Below are 20,509 nucleotides of genomic sequence, written 5' to 3'. Positions count from 1 at the left end.
TGATGCTAAGTGAAATAAGCCATACAGAGAAAGACAGATACCATATGTTTTCACTCTTATGTGGATCCTGAGAAACTTAACAGAAACCCATGGAGGAGGGGAAGGAAAAATAAAAAAAAAAAAAGAGGTTAGAGTGGGAGAGAGCCAAAGCATAAGAGACTCTTAAGAACTGAGAACAAACTGAGGGTTGATGGGGGGTGGGAGGGAGGGGGGGGTGGGTGATGGGTATTGAGGAGGGCACCTTTTGGGATGAGCACTGGGTGTTGTATGGAAACCAATTTGACAATAAATTTCATATATTGAAAAAAAAAATGAAAAGGCTACATCCATACTAGATGATTTCAATTATATGAAATTGTGGAAGAGGCAAAACTATGAAGACAGTTAAAAGTTGCAAGGGGGAGGAGATGAACTAAATAGGCAGAGCACAGAAGATTTTAAGACCAGTGACAATATTCTATTTGATGCCGTAATGAGATACATGTCCATAGAATGTGTAACACCCAGAGTGAACCCTGAGGTCTATGGACTTTGAGTGATAACGATGTGTGGATGCAGATTCATTGTAACAAATGTACCACTCTGGTGAGTGACGATGATAGTGGGAGAGACTATGCATGTGGGAGGAAGGGGATAAATGGGTAATCACTGTAATCTTCCTCTCAATTTTGCTATGAACCTAACTAAAACAACTCTAAAAAAATTAAGTCTTCATTAAAAAAAATCAAATAAATGAAGGAATTTTTTTAGACATGTACTTCCTTTTCTCACCATGATTCTCAGCTCTCATGTACTTGTTCCTCATCTTTTGCCGCTGATGCACATAGGTCCTCCAGGTCTGGAACATCAGATTGTACAAGTAATATCTGAGGAGGTGAAAAAAAGCAAATGGTATTTCTTTAAACCAAAAAAACTCCTAACTCAATATACCAAATCCGTTCTGTACTCAGGAGATATTAACATGGATGATTCTGATATAAAAAAGTCTTACCTATCTCTTAAGCTAAAAATTTCATTTCCCACAATCAAAGTGAAACCTATTCTCCTTAATGCAGAGTCATTCTCCTCACCACATAGAATCATTAAGGAAAAATAGGCTGGAATTATCCAAGAATAACTTCACCTTCAGCATTCACAAAGCTGTGAATGACAGTAATATTATCACCTTAATCATCCACATTATATAAAACATTACACCTTTCCTCTGCACTAAAACATGGTCAATGACACTTTTCCTTTGTCTTTTCCTTCTCAAGACATACACTGTACCCATTAAGACTGTCAGTCCTGGGACACCTGGGTGGCTCATTTGGTGGTCTCTGACTCTTGATTTTGGTTCAGGTCATGATCTCACAATTCAGGAGACTGAGTCCCACATAGGGCTCTGCACTGACAGCTCAGAGCCTCCTTGGGATTCCCTCTCTTCTCTCTGCCCTTTTCCTGCTCATGCCTGCATTCTCTCTCTCAAAATGAATAAACATTTTTTTTTTAAAAGAAAGACTGTCAGCGTTTCCATATTTTCACTATCTCATGTCCTAAGATTTGATTTTTTTTTTAAGTTTATTTATTTATTTTTTTGAGAGAGAGACAGCATGAGCAGGGAGGGGCGCAGAGAGAGAGAGAGAGAGAGAGAGAGAGAGAGAGAAAATCCCAAGCAGGCTCTGTGCTGTCAGCACAGAGCTCAATGTGGGGCTTGAACTCACAAAACCTTGAGTTCATGATCTGAGCTGAAACCAAGAGTTGGACACTTAACCGACTGAGCCACCCAGGCGCCCCGACTAAGACTTGATTTCATACTCTACCACCTTATTAGAATGATTCAACATTGTCTATATTTTATCTGAAATATCTATAAATCAGAAACTCTGACCCAAAGAACCTAAATAAAGAAGATTATGAGAGTGAATACTATTTTAAGAAGATATGATGTATAAGGTACATTAATCTTTTATTAGAAAAGGTATAATAAAAAGGGTGCCTAGGTGGCTCAGTTGGTTGAGTGTCTGACTTCAGTTCAGGTCATGACCTCATGTTTTGTGATTTTGGGCCCTGCATCTGGCTCTGTGCTGACAGCTTGGAGCCTGAAGCATGCTTCAGATTCTGTGTCTCCTTCTCTCTCTACCCCTTCCCCACTCATGCTCTGTCTCTCTCTCAAAACTAAATAAACATTAAAAAAAAAGTATAAAAATGTGTATTTAATATAATTCCCATTTTTACATTTTCCTCTACTTATCCCTTGACCAACGTCAAGATTTAGAGTTTTTTTTCTTCCCATTTCTATTTTCTTACTGTCTGCTATTGGGCATATATTTTCTCCCATAATCAATAAAAATTAAATCAACTTATTAGTTTAAAAAACAGAATGCTCTCAGAATTAGAAATTATACAGAAGTGTCAGTGAGAAAACACTATTGAAATCATGAACATTACCAACACATAACGGTAACTTACATTAAAAAGGTGTCTGTGTGTGTGTGTGTTTGTGTGTGCCCACATGCACATGTGCTTGGGTTTAATTTAGGAATTTGATCTTACTTACTCTAAAAATATTTTGAAGCAAAACAGAATATGATTCAAAACTTTTCTCCAAATCAATGCGATATATCACATTAACAGGATAAAAGAAAAGAATTATAGGATCATCTCAGTAGACACAGAAAAAGCATTTGACAAAATTCAACAACCACTCATCATAAAGACATTTAACAAATTAGGCATAGACCAAACATATCTCAATATAATAAAGGCCATACATGACAAGTCCACAGTTAACATCATACCCAATGGAGAAAGGCTGAGAGCTTTTCCCCTAAGATGAGGAACAAGACAAAAGTGTCCACTCTCACCATTCCTATTCAACATAGTACTGGAAGTCCTAGTCAGAGCAAGCAGTCAAGAAAAAGTAAAAGGCATCAGAATTGGAAAGGAAGCAGTAAAACTGCCTATTTGCAGACAACATGATTTTATACATAGAAAATCCTAGAGACTCAGCCTCAAAACTATTATATTTAATAAATAAATTCATTAAACTTTGCAGAATACAAAATCAACACACACATCAGTAGCATTTCTGTACACTAACAGTGAATTATCTAAAAAAAGAAATAAATCAATTCCACTTATAATACATCAAAAACAATAAAATACTTTGTAATAAATTTAAGCAAGGAAATGACAGATCTCTATTCTGAAAACTACAAAACATTGACAAAAGAAATCAAAGAAGACACAAAGAAATAGAAAGGTAGGGACACCTGGGTAACTCAGTCGGTTAAGTGTCTGACTCTTGATTTTGGCTCAGGTGAAAATCTCACAGTTCGTGAGACTGAACCCCATGTAGGGCTCTGCACTGACAATGCAGAGCCTACTTGGGATTCTCTCTCCCTCCTTCTCTCTCTACCTCTCCCCTTTGTGTGAATACGCATGTGCACACTCTCTCTCTCAAAATAATAAACATTGAAAAAGAGAAATGTAAAGGTATCCATTCCATTCATGGATTAAAAGAATTAATATTATTAAAATTATATTACATTATGTAATTTAATTAATTATGTAATTAAGTGTTAACTAATAAAATATTATTAAAATTATTAAAGTAATACTACCAAAAGCCATCTATAGATTCAATGTAAGCCTATCAAGATTCCAATGGCATTTTCTACAAGAAGCAGAACAATCCTAAAATTTCTATGGAATCACAAAAGACTCCACATATCCAAAGCAATTCTGAGAAAGAAGAACAAAGCAGGAGGCATCACACTTCCTGATTTAAAGCTATGTTGTAAAGCTATAGTAATCAAAGCATATGGTACTGGCATGAAAACAAACAGACCAATGGAACAGAATCAAAAGCCCAGAAATAAACCCAAGTATATATGGTCAACTAATATTTGAAAAAGGAGCCAAGACTACTCAGTGGAGAAAAGACAATCTCTTCAATAAATGGTGTTGGGAAAACTGGATATTCACATGTAAAGGAATGATACCAGACACATATCCTAAACCACTCACAAAAAATTAACTTGCAGTGGATTAAAGACTTAAATATAAGATCTGAAACCATGAAACTTCTAAAGGAAAATATAGGGAAAAAGCACCTTCACATCTTAGAAATGATTTTTTTGGTATGACACCTAAAGCACAAGCAATGAAATAAACATAAACAAGTAGGACTACATCAAACTAAAAAATTCTATACAGCAAAAGAAACAATCAAGAAAGTGAAAAAGATAACCTGTGGAATGGGAAAAAATACTTGCAAACCATAATTCTGATAAAGGGTTAATATCCAAAATATATACAGAACTTATACAACTTAATAGCGAACCCCCCAAATAATCTAACTTAAAAATAGGCAAAGGGGTACCTGGCTGGCTCAGTTGGTAGAGTCTGCAACTCTTGATCTTGAAGTCATGAGTCAAAGGCCTACGCTGGGCATGGAGCCCATTTTAAAAAAAATAGGCAAAGATCCTGAATAGACATTTTTCCAAAGAAGGTCTATGTAAGGCCAACAGGTTCATGAAAAGATGCTCAACATCACTAGTCATCAGGGAAATGAAAAACCACAATGAGCTATCACCTCATACTTGTTAGAATGACCATTATCAAAAAGACAAAAGATAACAAATGCTGGTGTGAGTGTGGAGACTGTAAATTGCTACAGCCACTATAAAAAACAATATGGAGGATCCTAAAAAAATTAAAAGTAGAACTACCATATGATCCAGCAATTTCACTTCTGGGAATATATCTAATGTAAACAAAAACACTAACTTGCAAAGATATTTTCACCCTCATGTTCATAGCAGTATTATTTACAATAGCTAAGATATGGAAACGACCTAATTGTCCATGATGGATGAATGGATGAAGTTGTGGTCTATATATACAATGGAATAAAAAACAAAGAAATTCTGCCATTTGTGACAACATGGATGAACCTTGAGGGCATTATATTGAATGATTAAGTCAGACAAAGACAAATACTGTATGATCTCACTTACTGTGGAATCTAAAAACGAACCAAAAAAAATCATAGAAAAAGATCAGATTTGTGGTTACCAGAGGTGGGGGTGGGAGAGTAGGGGGAGAAGGAATTGGAGGAAAGTAGTCAAAAGGTACAAACTTCCAATTATAAAATAGGTAAGTCCTCAGGATGAAATGTACAACATGATAACTATAGTTACCACTACTGTATGATATATATAAAAGTTAAGAGAATAAATCCTAAGACTTTTCATTATAACTAAAAAAAGTTTTTTTCTTTTTTTTTCCATTTCTTCTTATTGTATCTTTATGAGACAATGGATGTTAACTACACTTATTGTGGTAATCATTTCACAATATATGTAAGTCAAACCTTTATGCTGTATACCTGAAACTCATACAGTTATATGTCAGTTATATCTCAATAAAACTGGGGGACAAAAAAACTTTCTCCTTTTGACCAGAAATATGCCAACAGATAACTATTTCATAATGTGAATCAGCAAAATTAAAGTAATATAACATGAAACCTGACCTATAGTGGCAGTCTGCTCGAACACAGAGTTTCCACTCTCGCTGGAAAACCCACCACTCTTCTTTCCATTCTTCAAAGACCTTCCGTAGTATTCTCTGCTCATAGTAACACCTTTGGCAATGAACAAAAATCAGAGAAAAATCCATGATGATGTGGGAGCTGGTATTTGTTCCCAAATTAGTTTAATATTGCTGTTACATTCTCATAGAAAAGCATGGCTCATTATTTGATAACACCAGAATAGAATAAAAAAATATTTTCAGATCAAATATTTAGAAGTATTTAAACTAGGAAAGAAAAGTACTTAAACTAGGAAAAAAGCTAAAAATGTTATACTACAGATCTTACCAATTGAGGAGGTTAAAGTAAAATAAAAATCTGACTTCAAATACCATGAGTTGAGAATTATTCTTCATTTTTTTCTTCATCAGACTAAAAAAAATGTTTTTATTATTATTATTTTTTTAATATTTATTTATTTTTGGGAGAGCACAACCAGGGAAGGGGCAAAGAGAGCAGGACAGGATCTAAAGCGGGCTCTGTCAGCAGCGAGCCCTATGTGGGGCTCAAACTCACAAACCACAAGATCATGACCTAAGCCAAAGTCAGACGCTCAACTGAGCTACCCAGGTGGCCCTAAAAAATATTTTTGAAGTAGTAACTATACTTCACATTTATGTATAGAGGAGATTAAAAGTTATAAAATCAGCAAATACTTAATGTTATTCCTAGTACTTAATAAGAACAGAGCATATTAGTTTCACTGAAATCTGTCCAGGAGAGTTATAAAAACAGCAGAAGATACGTAGAGGCAATAAAGAGAGGACAAAGGTAATAAGAAAGAAAACAAGAGCAATGGCAGATTGTGTTGATGCTAACAGGCACTGTGGAGGTGACTGATAATTCAAGAACTCTGTGCCTGTCAGTCACTTTGAATTTCTTTTCATAGTTCTGCAGCTTATTAACATGTGCTTCCTCCTCACCACTCACAGTTTTTAAAAAACTAGCTAGCAAAAATACTCATAGGGAAATTCACTTCGCTCTTGTTCATAATAAAAGAGGATAAAAGTCAACAAATGTCCCTCAAAGGGATGGATAGGTTAAAGTCAACTAACTTCACCTTGTCATTTTTTGTGAAGTGGAGCTAAAGATATTGAAATGAGATGTTCCAGAGAAGTGGTTAGGTGAAAAAATAAAGCTACCTCATAGTATGTATGACACCATTTTCTAAAGTTAATTTTTTTCATGTTTATTTATTTTTGAGAGACAGCACGAACAAATGGGGGAGGGGCAGAGAGAGAAGGAGACAGAGGATCAGGAGCAGGCTCTGAGCTGACACCAGAGAGCCCAATGTGGGGCTTGAACTCACAAACCATGAGATCCTGACCCGAACCAAAATCGGACACTTAACCGACTGAGCCACTCAGGCACCTCTAAAGTTACATTTTTTTTGTATTTCCACTACTCCTATGTTAGAATGCATACAAATTTGTATATATTTACACATATATAATGTATGCACACACATACATATTTGTAGACATACATAAAAACATATACATCTATATGCATGTACTCTGCATACATAAAAATAATTATATTATACATATTAAAAGCCTGAAAACATCTCCACAATACCAAACTATTACCAGTGGTTTTCTCTCAGGAAGATTATAGAAGACTAGTGTTTCCTATTACATGTGTCTATAGTTAAAAAAAAATTTTTTTTAATGTTTGTTTATTTTGAGAGAGAGAAAGCATGACTGGGGGAAGGGCAGAGAAAGAATCCCACGCTCACAGCGCAGAGCCTGATGCAAGGCTCAGTCTCACAAACGATGAGATTATGACCTGAGCTGAAATCAAGAGTCGATCGCTTAACTGACTGAGCCACCCAGGTGCCCCTGAAGAATTTTTAAACAACAACTTTGATCACAATTTTTTAAAAATTTCATGGAAAAGAACCACTTCCATGTGCACATGTACTTCCTTCCATCATCTACTACTATCCATCAACCTCCTTCTCTTCCTAAACCCCACTAAAATAACAGCACATACATTTCAAAAGGTGCAAACTCACAAAGACAAAGAGAATAGGAGCAACAATGATAGATCAGAGATGTCAACAAATTTTAAATGATAGCACAGGCAACTGAATCAACATATCAGAGAACTGAATCAACATATCATACCATATCAGAGAAAGCCAAGAGAGTACTAAGTATCTTGTTCTGTGGGAGTCAAGAAGCAACCAGCTGGTGGCACAGACCTCAGACAGGCATGGGAACATGAGGCATCAGGAATGAGGGAGCCCTGGGTGGAGATGAAAACACAGGATTGTTTGCAAGCCTGGGCATAAGCAGCAATTAGGCCCCTGGATCCTTTTATTCACCCAAGCAGAGACTTGGGTTTATCTCTGGAGAAGCTCAACAGAGGAACACTGGACTGCAGAATATCACCAGAGATCTGGAGAGGGTCTTAAATGGAGAGTCCACATACTCAACAGTGAGATCCACATTCCAAGTTTATAATCACTACCACCCACCTCCAAGCCACTCCAGCCCAGAAAGAATTTGGAGGATTCCTCTCCTCTGGGGAACATGATCAACCACCTAACAGAAAAGGCTTCTGGATAGTGACAGCTGGAGGTTCCTCAGTGAAACTGTCCAGTCTCTACCTCAAAAGCCTAAAGTGAAGCCTTCAGTTTATAAGTCCTTATGCATACATAGAAAGGATCCCAAAATTAGCATTTTAGTGCCTAACTCTTAAATATGAATAGACAATGAAAGGATGTTTTGATATTTGAGGCAAGGCTCCAATATGAGACAATGACCAAAAGCACAGAGAAAAAAAGGGCTCAGAAGAAACAGACAATATAAGCAAAAATCTTAAAAACAAATGGCTACATTAACTTCAAAAGATTATGAACCTACAGGATGCGATTTCTTAAAAAAAAAAAAAAGGAATATTCAGAGAACAAAAAAGAGATGTTGGGAATTTTAAATATGACAGCAGAAATTTTTTAAAAATCCATAGATAGATAACAAAAAAGTCAATTGGCTTTATAGGCCACCATAAGGACTATGGCTTTTACTCTTGGCCAGAAGGGAAGCCATCTGAGCAGAGGAGGGACATGACTTGATTTACTCAGAATACCAGTTGTGAAAAGACTGACTGGGGCTAGGGCTGGAAATAGGAGACCAGTGAAGTTACTGCAGTCATTCAGGGGGAGACATGATGATGGCTTGGACCAGGGTGGTACTGGAAGTGCTGAAGAGAGGTGGAGTCTGAATATATCTTGAAAGTTATGTCAACACAATTTGGGCATTTGGCATTGTAAACTGGGGTATGAGAGAGAGATGTCAAAGGTGACTCCCGGGTTTCTGACCCAAGTCCCTGGAAATATGGGAGTTTCCATTAACAGAGAGGGAGAAGGCTCAGCAGAGAGGTTTGTGGGGATGCTCTAGATTTCAGGTTTGGACATAGTTAAGTTGTGACATCTATTAGACACACAGTGGAATTGCCACATACATAGCAGTCTGGACAAGAGAGAGGTCTGGGCGGGGTGTATATATTTGGGAATCATCCTGAGAGTTGATGAGATTATCACGATTGTGAGGTACACAGAAGCAGCACAAAGATGTGGCACTGGGTATTTAGGTGAGGAGGAATCCACAAAAGAAAGATGGAGCAGTCAAAGAGGGAAAAGGGAAACCATGAGAGGATGGTAACCTGGAAGGTGCAAGAAGAAAGGGCTTCTCAGAGAAGGGAATGACAGACTGTCTTGCTTCCTGGTAGGCCAAGTAAGAGGAAGTTTCAGAATTTACCACTAATTTTGGCAAATGCAATGACCTTAACAAATATAGTTTTGGTGGAGGAGTAGAATCTAAAGCCTAGTGGGATAGATATAAGGGAGATTACAAGACATGTTGGACACACCGAGTCTGGCCAGGGGAGTTGATGTAAAGGGGAGCAAAGATACAGAGTGCTAGCTGCAGGAGGACCTACAGCCAAAGAGATTTTATTTTTTTCAGGATAAGAGAAATAAAGGGTATTATAGGCTGGTGCAAATGATCCAGTAGAGAGCAAAAAATTGATAATGCAGAAAAGAGAAAAAAAAAATTGCTAGGGTGATGGCCTTGAGTAGGCACAAAGGCAACCGAATGCAGAAGCCAAAAATTTTGCCGCAGATGAGAGCAAGGGCAGGTCACTGGCCTAACAGTAGGGAAAGCAAGTTGCATGATAGATGCTCGCGGTGAGTGGGTGGATGTGGTGGAGGGAGCTTGTGCAAGTCTCTTCTGTTGTTTCTATCAAGAAAATAGGAAGCAAGGCCATTAGCTAAGAATGAGGAAGAAATATTGATGAATTAAATATTGTAAACAAAAATAAATAAATACTATAGGGGCGCTGGGGTGGCTCAGTTGGTTAAGTGTCCCACTCGGTTTTGGCTCAGGTCATGATCTCATAGTTTGTGACGTCAAGCCCTGTGTTGGGCTCTGCACTGACATTGCAGTGCCTGCTTAAGATTCTCTCTCTCCCTCTCTCTCTGCTCCTCACCCACTTGTTCTCTCTCAAAATAAATAAACTTAGAAAATAAATAAATACTATAAATAGACAAGAGCATTTTACCTACTTCCCAAGTTAGCCAAAAATTTTTATTTAGATCTCCTCTTCAGAAAAATAGCTAACTACCTCATATTTATGACTACCTTATAAATGGACATATACTGCATTATTTTCACCCTACTAATTCAATGATCATTTTGATTCAGTTTATTAATGATAAAACAATGCCAGTTTATAAAAGTTAAAAAAATTTCCAAGAATATAAAGGCATTATTCTGCATTTTCTGGTATGAAATAATTCTCTAATATTCCTCAAAGTGAGGAATAAATAACATGGAAAAAGACCAAAACAATAACAAAAAAAGCAAAGATCAGTATGTAAAATTTTCCCCCAAATAACAACTCACTTGATTTAAAGAGAGATTACAACTTGAAAAACAAAAACAAAAACAAAAACATCACAAATTTCTAAGTCAATGGAAACACAGTATCAGGATACTAACTCTGATAGATGCTTAGACAACAAATAGCATTCTCACTCTCTCTTTTTACAATTTGAGAAGGCCCAGAGCCATAACTTATCCTAGACCAAACAATTACCTAGGATCTGGGCTAGGACCAAAACTTGGGTCTCCCCAATTCCAGTTCAGTATTCTTTCCTCCATACCCTTACTATTCAAGAGCAAAGAAAGTAAAGAGTATAATAATGTGATCATTTCAAAGCAGTATAGCCAACATCTGTCACTGGCTAACCCAACATCCAGAGTCAAGCCTTTGCTTCCTCACAGGCATCCGACTGCAGAGGCTGGAAAGGTTTCTTTCCCAGCCTGCTTTGCAGCAAAAGGTAGCCAGCTTTTTTGCTGGCCAAAAGGTGGCCAATGAGGCAGAAGCAGAATGCAGCTGAGGGCTTTCAGGAAAGTTTTGTTTTCCTGCATAAGAGACAGATCTAGCTGACACCACCCTTCCCTTACTCCTTCCTGTGTAAAATAGAACACTCATTTTGCAACTATGCAGTGTCACCTCTGAGAACAAAGGGGCAATATATTAAGAATGGTGAACTTGAAAGGTACTAAAAGCCTGAGTCTCTGATGGCATCACTGAACAGCTAAACCAACACCATCCTCCAGACTGCTTATGAGAAAAAGCAAATCCCAATTTGTTAAAGCTATTGCCAGAGTTTCTCTTATTTAGAATCAAATACATTTCTTTTTTTTAATGTTTATTTTTTTGAGAGAGAGAGAGAAAGGGAGAGACAGCGTGAGTAGAGGGAGCGGCAGAGAGAGAGGGAGACACAGAATCTGAAGCAGGGTCCACGCTCTGAGCTGTCAGCACACAGCCCAACTCCAGGATCAAATTCTCAACCCGCGAGATCATGACCTGAGCCGAAGTCTGATGTTTAACAGACTGAGCCACCCAGGCGCCCTAAATGCATTTCTAACAGATATAATCAGCATTTCCCAAGTATTTGGAATATAAATGAGTATTACTTGAAAAAAAAGGTTTCCAGTTAAATATGGGTCAAATATTAAGTAATGTAAAATTAAGTAGGAAAAGAATTTGGTGAAGATAGTAGAGGGCGCAACATAGTTTTCCTGTCTCTGAATCCCTGTAAAACACACACGGCAACCATGTAGCAAAACCAAAAATTCATGTATCAGTTACAACAAAACCAGGTGACAAGGTATCGCCATAAATCCAAAATGCAAGCAGACAGGGACAAACCATCCACAGTCAAAAGACCTGCATAGTATTAATATTTCTACAGGAGGAAGAAAGAACAATGAGGGTGGCATCTAAGGAGCTGGAGAATGGGAAAACCTCCAAACAGCCAATAAGCAGTCACTGCAAGGTGCAGAGGCCCAATTTGAGACTAGCAGCTGAACCTGAGAGGAACTCTGTCCCCTCAGTTACCACGGCTCATGTAGAAAGAACCGAAACAGCTGGAGCAGTCCAGTGCCTATAGTCTCAGACCCAACATGCCAGGCTCCCTTTTAGGACAGAGCTTCATACTGAGAAAAAGCTGCTGGGAGTAGAATAGAAATTGAGGAGAGGGACAATCGAGAAGAGGAAAGAGAGGATCAGACCAAGTATTTTAGGAGAACAGAACCAGGATATCCTATAGAGCAAGACAGCATGATTTTTTTTTAATACTACAAATGAGACAGCTCTGTGAAATCAGGAAAGTTAACTGACCTTGCCTCGCTCTAAAAGTTCAGAGAGATTAATTCCACATAAAAAGCAACGGGGGGGCGCCTGGGTGGCTCAGTCGGTTAAGCGGCCGACTTCAGCTCAGGTCATGATCTTGCAGTCCGTGAGTTCAAGCCCCGCGTCGGGCTCTGTGCTGACAGCTCAGAGCCTGGAGCCTATTTCAGATTCTGTGTCTACCTCTCTCTGACCCTCCCCCATTAATGCTCTGTCTCTCTCTGTCTCAAAAATAAATAAACGTTAAAAAAAAAATTAAAAAAAATTAAAAAAGCAACAGGGGCGCCTGGTTGGCTCAGTCAGTTAAGCGTCCGACTCTTGGTTTCAAGCCCTGTGCCAGGCTCTGTGCTCATTGTGCTGAGCCTGCTTCTGATTCTCTGTCTCCCCTTTCTGGCCCTCTCCCACTCTCATGCTCTCTCTCTGTCTCTCTCTTGCTCTCTCTCGCTCTCTTGGTCTCAAAAATAAACGTTAAAAAACAAGAAAAATAAAAAGAGCAACAAAGTATCTGAGGTCAAATCTCATGCAAGTGATTGTATGAGAAAGGAAAAGGAGAATAACATGACTTTGGACAAAGAAAGTATGCCAGGAAGATGTGTACATAAAACAAAGCAAAAAACCAAAACCCTGTGACCTATTATGTCAGCATGAGCTAAGACTTTAAGAAAATGAATCCATACCTAGGCATATCATATTAAAACTTTGAAAAATAAGATAATGAATCTTCAAAACAGCAATAATTAGACTAACAACTTACAAATGGAAACCATAAGACAATGAAATATCTTCAAAACGCTGGAGGGAAAACTGGCAACCTAGATTTCTCTATGGAGTGAAATATCCTTCAAAAATGAAAGTGAAATAAAAAAAGTGAAAAAAAAAAAAAAGATTTCAGAGAACACCCACAGGCCAAATTTGCTTAAAGGAGTTTGAATCAAAAAATTTGGATGACGTTTCATATTAGTAAAGTGACAATGTCAGAAAAATGAAACGAAAGGTTGTAATAAGGGAAGAATAGAGAGGTTAAGAACCCACAACATTCCAGTTTTTTAAAAAAAAAATGCTTACATCTCAACGGCTGCCAATTCTTCCTCTGAAATATACCATACACTGGCCCCTTCTCTCCAACCCCACTACCTCTTGCATGTGTCCCTGATGCTGGTGGCTCCCCCTAGCAATCCATTCTGGGTACTGCAGTTAAAGCAATTTTAACCAAAACTTGTAGCAGGGGGCAATGGCCCATACAGAGGGAAGGTGTGGCACAGGGACATTCTCTTGACTAAAATTTCACTCCCCTTGCCAATGCAACTTTTTCCCCAGGTCCTGTCCTAGATCATGTCAATGTGGTCAGTCTCAACAGTGTCCTGAAGGAACTTGCTTATTTCTGGGCAAATACTCAGAATACCTTTTCACAGAGGGTCTTAGCTATCTTGGTTTATTTCCGATTGCTTCACACATGCATTCAAACTACTCTCTGCTAGGTCACCATTATATCAGATGCCTGCTGGACACTGGAGGGCAGCAGGAGAAGAATGTAACACATGCCATAACAAAGGTTACACATGAGCTTAATACAAAATAAAACCTAGAACAAACTCAGAGAAGTTTGGTGTTCTGAGCTAATACTACCTGGCTTTAGAGGGAAATACTCTTCCAAAAGTTACTCGAATCCACAAATATAAGAACTTTCTGGCCACGCATCTGAAAGAAGCAAAGAAAGGATATACACATTTTAAAACTCCATTTGACTTATGTTATCAACTTTCTGGAAAGCAGAAGGAAACTAAGGTCCCAGGGGGAGAGATGCTAGCATGAGTCAAAAGGTGAATCATAGCTGATCTTGTAGCAAATAGAGCATAGGATGGGACAGACTTATAAAACCAAGATCAAGCAGTTTTTTTTAAGTAGTCTCTACCTCCACTGTGGGGCTCGAATTCACAACCCTGAGATCAAGAGTTGCATGCTCTACCTACTGAGCCAGCCAGGCACCCCAAGCAGATTATTTTTAAAAAATATTTTCAATACAAAGTATTTTGTCAATGAAGACTTCAGAGTTGAGGAAAAGGAAGTACATGATAATACTTTTATTCGTGTTTTTCTCATTGCCTAAAATACCTAGCAAATGCCCACTTACCTATCAAGGCTCATCTTCAATGCTTGCTCCTATGTGAAGCCTTCCTGGACCTTCCCCAAACCAAACATAGTGAGTAGCTTTACACCCTCAAAACTCTGTTTCAACCCTTAGTATAATGTAAAGTTATAACACCAAATCACAGTAATGGGCTCACAGGGTGCCTGTTGTTGGCTCTGGACTGTGAGCCCCTGAGAGCAGGGACCATGTCTCATAGCATCCCAAGTACCCAGCACAGTGCCTGGTATACACAAAAAAAGTTGGCTTGTCTTGGCCAGTTAGTCTCCAGGTTTGGCTTGGAACACTCTTTTTCCTTCTGCCCTTTATCCAGCTTATTCTTACATTATCCTTTAGGACTTGACTTAAACCCCACTTCCTCTGGGAAGTTCCTGCTGGCTACACCAGTGGAACTGTTACAACCACGTGGCCCGCAGTGCCACATCCTCTTATGGCACTTATCATGCTTTGTTGTGACTTGTTTAACAGTCTGTCAAGCCCACATGATTTTAAGCTTTCATGAGGTCATGGACCAGGAATGTCTTATTCATCTTGTATGCTCAGCATCTAGCCCACCACCTGGCTAAATAGGTACCTGACAAATCTTTTTTGTAGTTTTATGGTTTTATTAACCCAAATATGCTGTGCACATAAGCTGTCTATTCATTTTTTTCGCCGTGCAGGCTGGCATTGGGATTGGTGACTCTGAGGGCCAGCTGGGCTGCTCTTTCCACAACGGCTTTGCAGTTCTTGGAGAAGACATTGTGAGAAATTTCTGCACAGTAAGATTTACTGTACATCAGCAGCACTTCAAACTCCTTGACACTGTGGACTAGGAACTTCTGGGAGCCACTGGGCAGCATGTGCTTTGTTTTCTTGTTGCTCTTGTAACCAATTCTGGGCATCAAGATCTGGCCCTTGAATCTCCTGCACACCCTATTGTCAATGACTCTAGGTTTCTGCCAGTTGCACTTAATTTTGACTTACTGCTCTAACTGGTGCCAGATAAACTTCTTGGTCCTCTTTTTAATGACCTTGGGCTTCACCAGAGGTCCGAGGGCAGCTATGATGCCAACAGGAAATGGCTGTCACAGGCAGCGCCAAGGAAGAGAAGGCCTGATAAATTTTTGTTAAATGAATAAATGAATGCCTTTGGTAGACCTAATCAAGAGTAGTGGAAAACACTAATTTCTCTCAGACTATGTTTAGACTTTTTCTGGAGACTCCTTATAGCTTAACACACTGTGGGGCCCAACTAGAGAATGTGAATGAAAACACAGAATGACAGATTTTAAGTCTGCAGATTCCTAAATGTCCTTTTCTTCTGAACATTCTGCCACAAAGAGCAGGCATCAAAGTCCCCACCTAAATAACTGAGATACGAAAAGAAGAATCATTCCCTCATTTTAACCAAGAAGGGAGAACAATGGAAACATCATTGCAGGCAGATGACCACTCAGCAAGCTCACCTGATGCGCAATTCTCGTAACTGGTTCCTTCGGGTCCAACCATGTGAGGCATGATACTGCACTGGATGACCAGCACTAGGTAGCTCTCTCTGGATCCCAGAGAAGGCAGACGACTTCTTGTTGGCCAGTATCTTTGGAGGATAAGGTTTCTTAACTGCACCATCCCTAAAAGACCTTAAATTTGAGGAGTAACGGGGAAAAGGGAGAATCAAATTATCTCTGTATGTGATGCAAATCTCTTTTAATGCACAAGTGAAATTAAATAGATAAGCTCAATGAGACAGACTGATAAATATGGACAATAAGTAGCCCAATCTCAGATAGAAATACCTGCCATTCACAATGGTGTGTCAAACATCCCCAAGGCTACCCTAGGTTCAGTGATGATTAGAAAGAAGGACTCAGAGGGGGAACCTGAGTGGCTCAGTCAGTTAAGCGTCCAACTTCGGTCATGATCTCTCAGTTTGTGAATTCGAGCCCCGCATTGGGCTCTGTGCTGACAGCTCAGAGCCTGGAGCTTACTTGGATTCTGTCTCCCTCTCTCTCTCTGGCTTCCCCCCATCACGCTCTGTCTCTCTCCTTCAAAAATTAACAAACATTAAAAAAAAAAGGACTCAGTACTTGCATATAGTTATACTCATAGCTATGATTTATTACAGCAAGAGGACACAAGAGAAAAGGGGAATGGGGCAAAGGCTGCTAGAAATCAAATGCATGCTTCCAAGAGTCCTCTGCCAGGGCAGTCACATAGGATACCCTTAATTCCCCCAGCATCGAACTGTGTGAACGTGTGTGAAGTACTGTCTATCAGGGAAGCTTTGTAGAGACTCAATGCCCGAAGTTTTTACTGGGTGCTGGTCCTACAGGCACCCTCTACCAATCACATACCAAAATTCTAGACTCCTAGAAGGAGAACAGGTATTCAGCATATACCACATTGTTTGCACAAACAGTTCAGGCACAGTTAACTATCCTTATCAGTTGGGGATTGGTGAGAATCCTCTTCAAATCTAAGTTTCTAGACATGTCAGGGGTCAACCTTTAAGCAGGACATTCTTTTCTTTTTTCTTTTTTTTTAAATGTTTATATTGTTTGGAGAGAGAAAGAGCACAGAGAGAGGGAGACAGTGGATCTGAAGTGGGCTCCACACTGACAGCAGGGAGCCTGATGTGAGACTTGAACTCCTGCACCACAAGATCATAACCTGAAAAGAAGTCAGACCCTCAACTGACTGAGTCACCCAGGCTCCCCTCTTTTATTTTACGTTTTTTTTAAATATAGGACTTGAACTCACAACCCTGAGATCATGACCCGAGCTGAGATCAAGAGTCAGACGCTTAACTGACTGAGCCACCCAGGTACCCCTGCAAGCAGGACTTTCTAAGAATAGCAGTCTCCAGCCTGCAATGTTAATTCTTTTTTGCATAGATAGAAAACAAAAATAGAGAAGATCAAAAAGAAAAGTTAGTTCTTTAAAAACACTAATAAAATTGACAAATAGTCAATTAAACTGGTCAAGAAGAGAGAGAAAAAGCCAAATAAATCAATATTAGGGGGAAAAAGGAAACATCATTACAGATCCTAAGAATATACTTATAAACAACTTGATACAAATAATATGAAGATGCAGGTAAAATGGATAGACAGCTACAAAAAAAAAAGTTATCAAAACCACACAAGAAGTATAAAATATGAACAGTCCAATAACCATTAGCAACAATAAACAGTAATAAAAACCTTCCCACAAAGAAAACTCTAGGCCTAGATGATTTGTTGTCAAAATTTAAGGAAAAATTCACGCCAATCTCACATAAACTACTCTGAGAACTCTTTTTTAAAAAAGGAACACTACCCACCCAAAATCTATATAAAATTAGGTGGTTTTAGGAGACTAGCCATAACCTTAACACAAAACCTAACAAGGACATTTGAAGAAAGAAAAATTTATATCAATCTCATTAATGAATATATACATAAAAATCTAAACAAAATAGCAGCCAACTTAAGTCAGCAACATAGAAAAAGGATAATATGAGGGAGGATTAATTCCAGAAAGAGAGAAGGTTAATTAATATTAGAAAATTCAACCATGAAGGGGAGCCTGGCTGGCTCAGTGGGTGGAGAGTGCAACTCTTGCTCTCAGGGTTGTGAGGTCAAGCCTCACACTGGGTGTGGAGACTGCTTAAAAATAAAACCTTAAAAAAAAGAAAAGAAAAGAAAAATCAACCATTAAGATAATCATATAGGGGACAATCATATAGGGTGGCTCAGTTGGTTAAGCATCCATCTCTTGGTTTCAGCTCAGGTCATGATCTCATGGCTCATGGTTCATGGTTCATGAGTTTGAGTCCTGTGTCAGTCTCTTTGGTGACAGCACATAGCCTGTTTGGGATCTCCCTCTCTCTCTGCCCCTCCACTGCTTGCACACATACTCTCCCTCTCAAAATAAACATTAAATAAACATTAAATAAAGATTTAAAAAAAGAAAAGACAATCATATAGTCATTTCAATAGATGCAGAAAACAGAGTTGACTAAAAAATTTTCAATATCCATTCATGACAAAAATCTTACACTAGCCTTAATCTACTAAGGGCTATCTAAGAAAAACTTATGCAGATACCATACTTAAGGTGAAACATTGACAGCTTTCCCTTGGAGATTATGAATATGACAAGTAAGACCAATACCATTTCTGTACAACATTGTACTGGAGGTCCTGGCTGGCAGACTAAGGCACAAAAGAGAAACTATAGTCATAAAGATTCGAGAGGGGGCAATAGAGTGTCATTTTGCATATGACATGATTATGCATGTAGAAAACCCCAAAAAACCTACAGGTATATTACTAAAATTTATAAGAATCTATCAAGACTATTTGATACAAAGTCAATATCAAAAATGTATATATAGTCGATTCTTGTTACTTGCAGTATTCTATCAAGTCACCTCAAACGCTCCGTGACATGGGTCAGAAGAATCAATATTGTTAAAATATCTTTACTACCCAAAGCCATCTACAGATTCAATGCAATCCTTATGAAAATTCCAGTGGCATTTTTCACAGAAATAGAACAAATAATCCTAAAATGTGTATGGAACCAAGAAAGACCTTGTAGTCAAAGCAATCCTGAGAAAAAAGAACAAAGCTGGAGACCCCCTGGTCCCTGATTTCAAACTATATTACAAACCTATAGTTATCAAAAACAGTATGGCATTGGCATAAAAACAGACATACAGAACAATGAAACAGAATAGAGAGCCCAGAAATAAACTCATGCATATATAGTCAATTAATTTATGACAAAGGAACCAAGAATATATACAGTGGAGGGAAGTTTCTTTAATAAATGATGTTGGGAAAACTGGACAGCTACATGCAAAAGAATAAAGCTGGACCACTATCTTACACCATACACAAAAATTTACTCAAAATGAATTAAAGACGTGAACATAAGACATGGAACTATAAAACTCCTAGAAGAAAACATAAATGGTAAGCTCCTTGACACTGGTCTCAGTACTGATTTTTTTGGATTTGACACCAAAAGCAAAAGCAACAAAAGCACAAATCAACACATGGGACTAAATCAAACTAAAAACCTTCTGCACAGCAACTGAAATAATCAAAATGCAAAAACAATCTACTGAATGAAAAAAAATATTTGCAAATCATATGTCTGATAAGGGGTTAATACCCAAAGTATATAAAGAACTCCTACAACTCAACAGCAAAAAATAAAAATAAAAAAACAAAACAATCCAATTTACAAATGGGCAGATGTGGGGAAACAGGTTCAAGAATTCCTTATACTTACATAAATGAGTTAAAAAAGCTTAAGGCTGAAAGTCGCCACCACAGGGGGAAAGTGCCCAAGGTTAGTTAGCAAGATATTATAATGGGATCACAAGTAACTCGTTATAGTAAACTACTTTCCATCTGGCACCAATATACTATTGTGCTCTGATCACAAATGCCACTTGCTACCCAGGCCCTTGCTTTTTACACACACAAGTTAATGATTACTACCTGACTATTTTCTTCACGTCACCACATGTGTAAGATCATGAGAGCTCAATAAATACAGAGACAAAATCCCATTCGGGGCTCTTGTCTCCTCCCAGACACTAGCCTTTCTCTTATTCAATTCTGCATCCACTCTCTTGCTGGACAAGAGAGAACTCCAGACTCATAGTTTGCAACAGACAGAGAATCTCAATAGACATGTGTCCAAAGAAGACATACAATGGTGGACAGGTACATGAAAAGATGCTCAACATACCTAATCATCAGGGTAATGCACATCAAAACCACAATGAGTGGTGCCTGGGTGGCTCAGTATGTTAAGTGATTGACTCTTAGTTTCATCTCAGCTCATGATCTCATAGTTGTGAAACTGAGACCCACATTGGGCTCTGCGCTGAGTGCAGAGCCTGCTCTCAGTGCAGAGCCTTCTTAGGACTCTCCCTCTCTTTTGCCCTTCCCTTGTACTCGTGTACACTTTCTCTCTCTCTCTCTAAATAAATAAACTTTTTAAAAACCCACAATGAGATACCACCTCACACTTGTGAGAACAGCTGTATCAAAAATATAAGAAATAATAACCGTTGGTGAGGATGTGGAGAAAAC

General features: G+C 38.5%; 1 protein-coding gene and 1 pseudogene across 10 annotated transcripts in view; both read right to left on the bottom strand.

Annotated features, from left to right (window-relative positions):
* The window catches only part of SFI1 (SFI1 centrin binding protein), a 106,732-nt gene that overhangs the window by 67,659 nt on the left and 18,564 nt on the right, over positions 1–20,509 (bottom strand). For 8 of the 10 annotated variants that reach the window (XM_049619045.1, XM_049619044.1, XM_049619036.1 and 5 more), the window contains exons 3-6: positions 15,881–16,054; positions 13,913–13,984; positions 5,522–5,632; positions 772–866 (exon numbers count right to left, since the gene is read on the bottom strand). In XM_049619045.1, coding sequence (XP_049475002.1) covers positions 772–866; positions 5,522–5,632; positions 13,913–13,984; positions 15,881–16,054 — 452 coding nt within the window. The remainder of the gene's footprint in view (positions 1–771; positions 867–5,521; positions 5,633–13,912; positions 13,985–15,880; positions 16,055–20,509) is intronic. The other 2 variants (XM_049619043.1, XM_049619046.1) reach the window with 1 other exon arrangement.
* On the bottom strand, positions 13,991–15,808 carry LOC125914693 (60S ribosomal protein L32-like; annotated as a pseudogene).

This window comes from Panthera uncia (genome assembly GCF_023721935.1).
Source record: "Panthera uncia isolate 11264 chromosome D3 unlocalized genomic scaffold, Puncia_PCG_1.0 HiC_scaffold_8, whole genome shotgun sequence".
NCBI lineage: Eukaryota > Metazoa > Chordata > Mammalia > Carnivora > Felidae > Panthera > Panthera uncia.
This window is presented reverse-complemented; position numbering and strand designations above follow the sequence as displayed.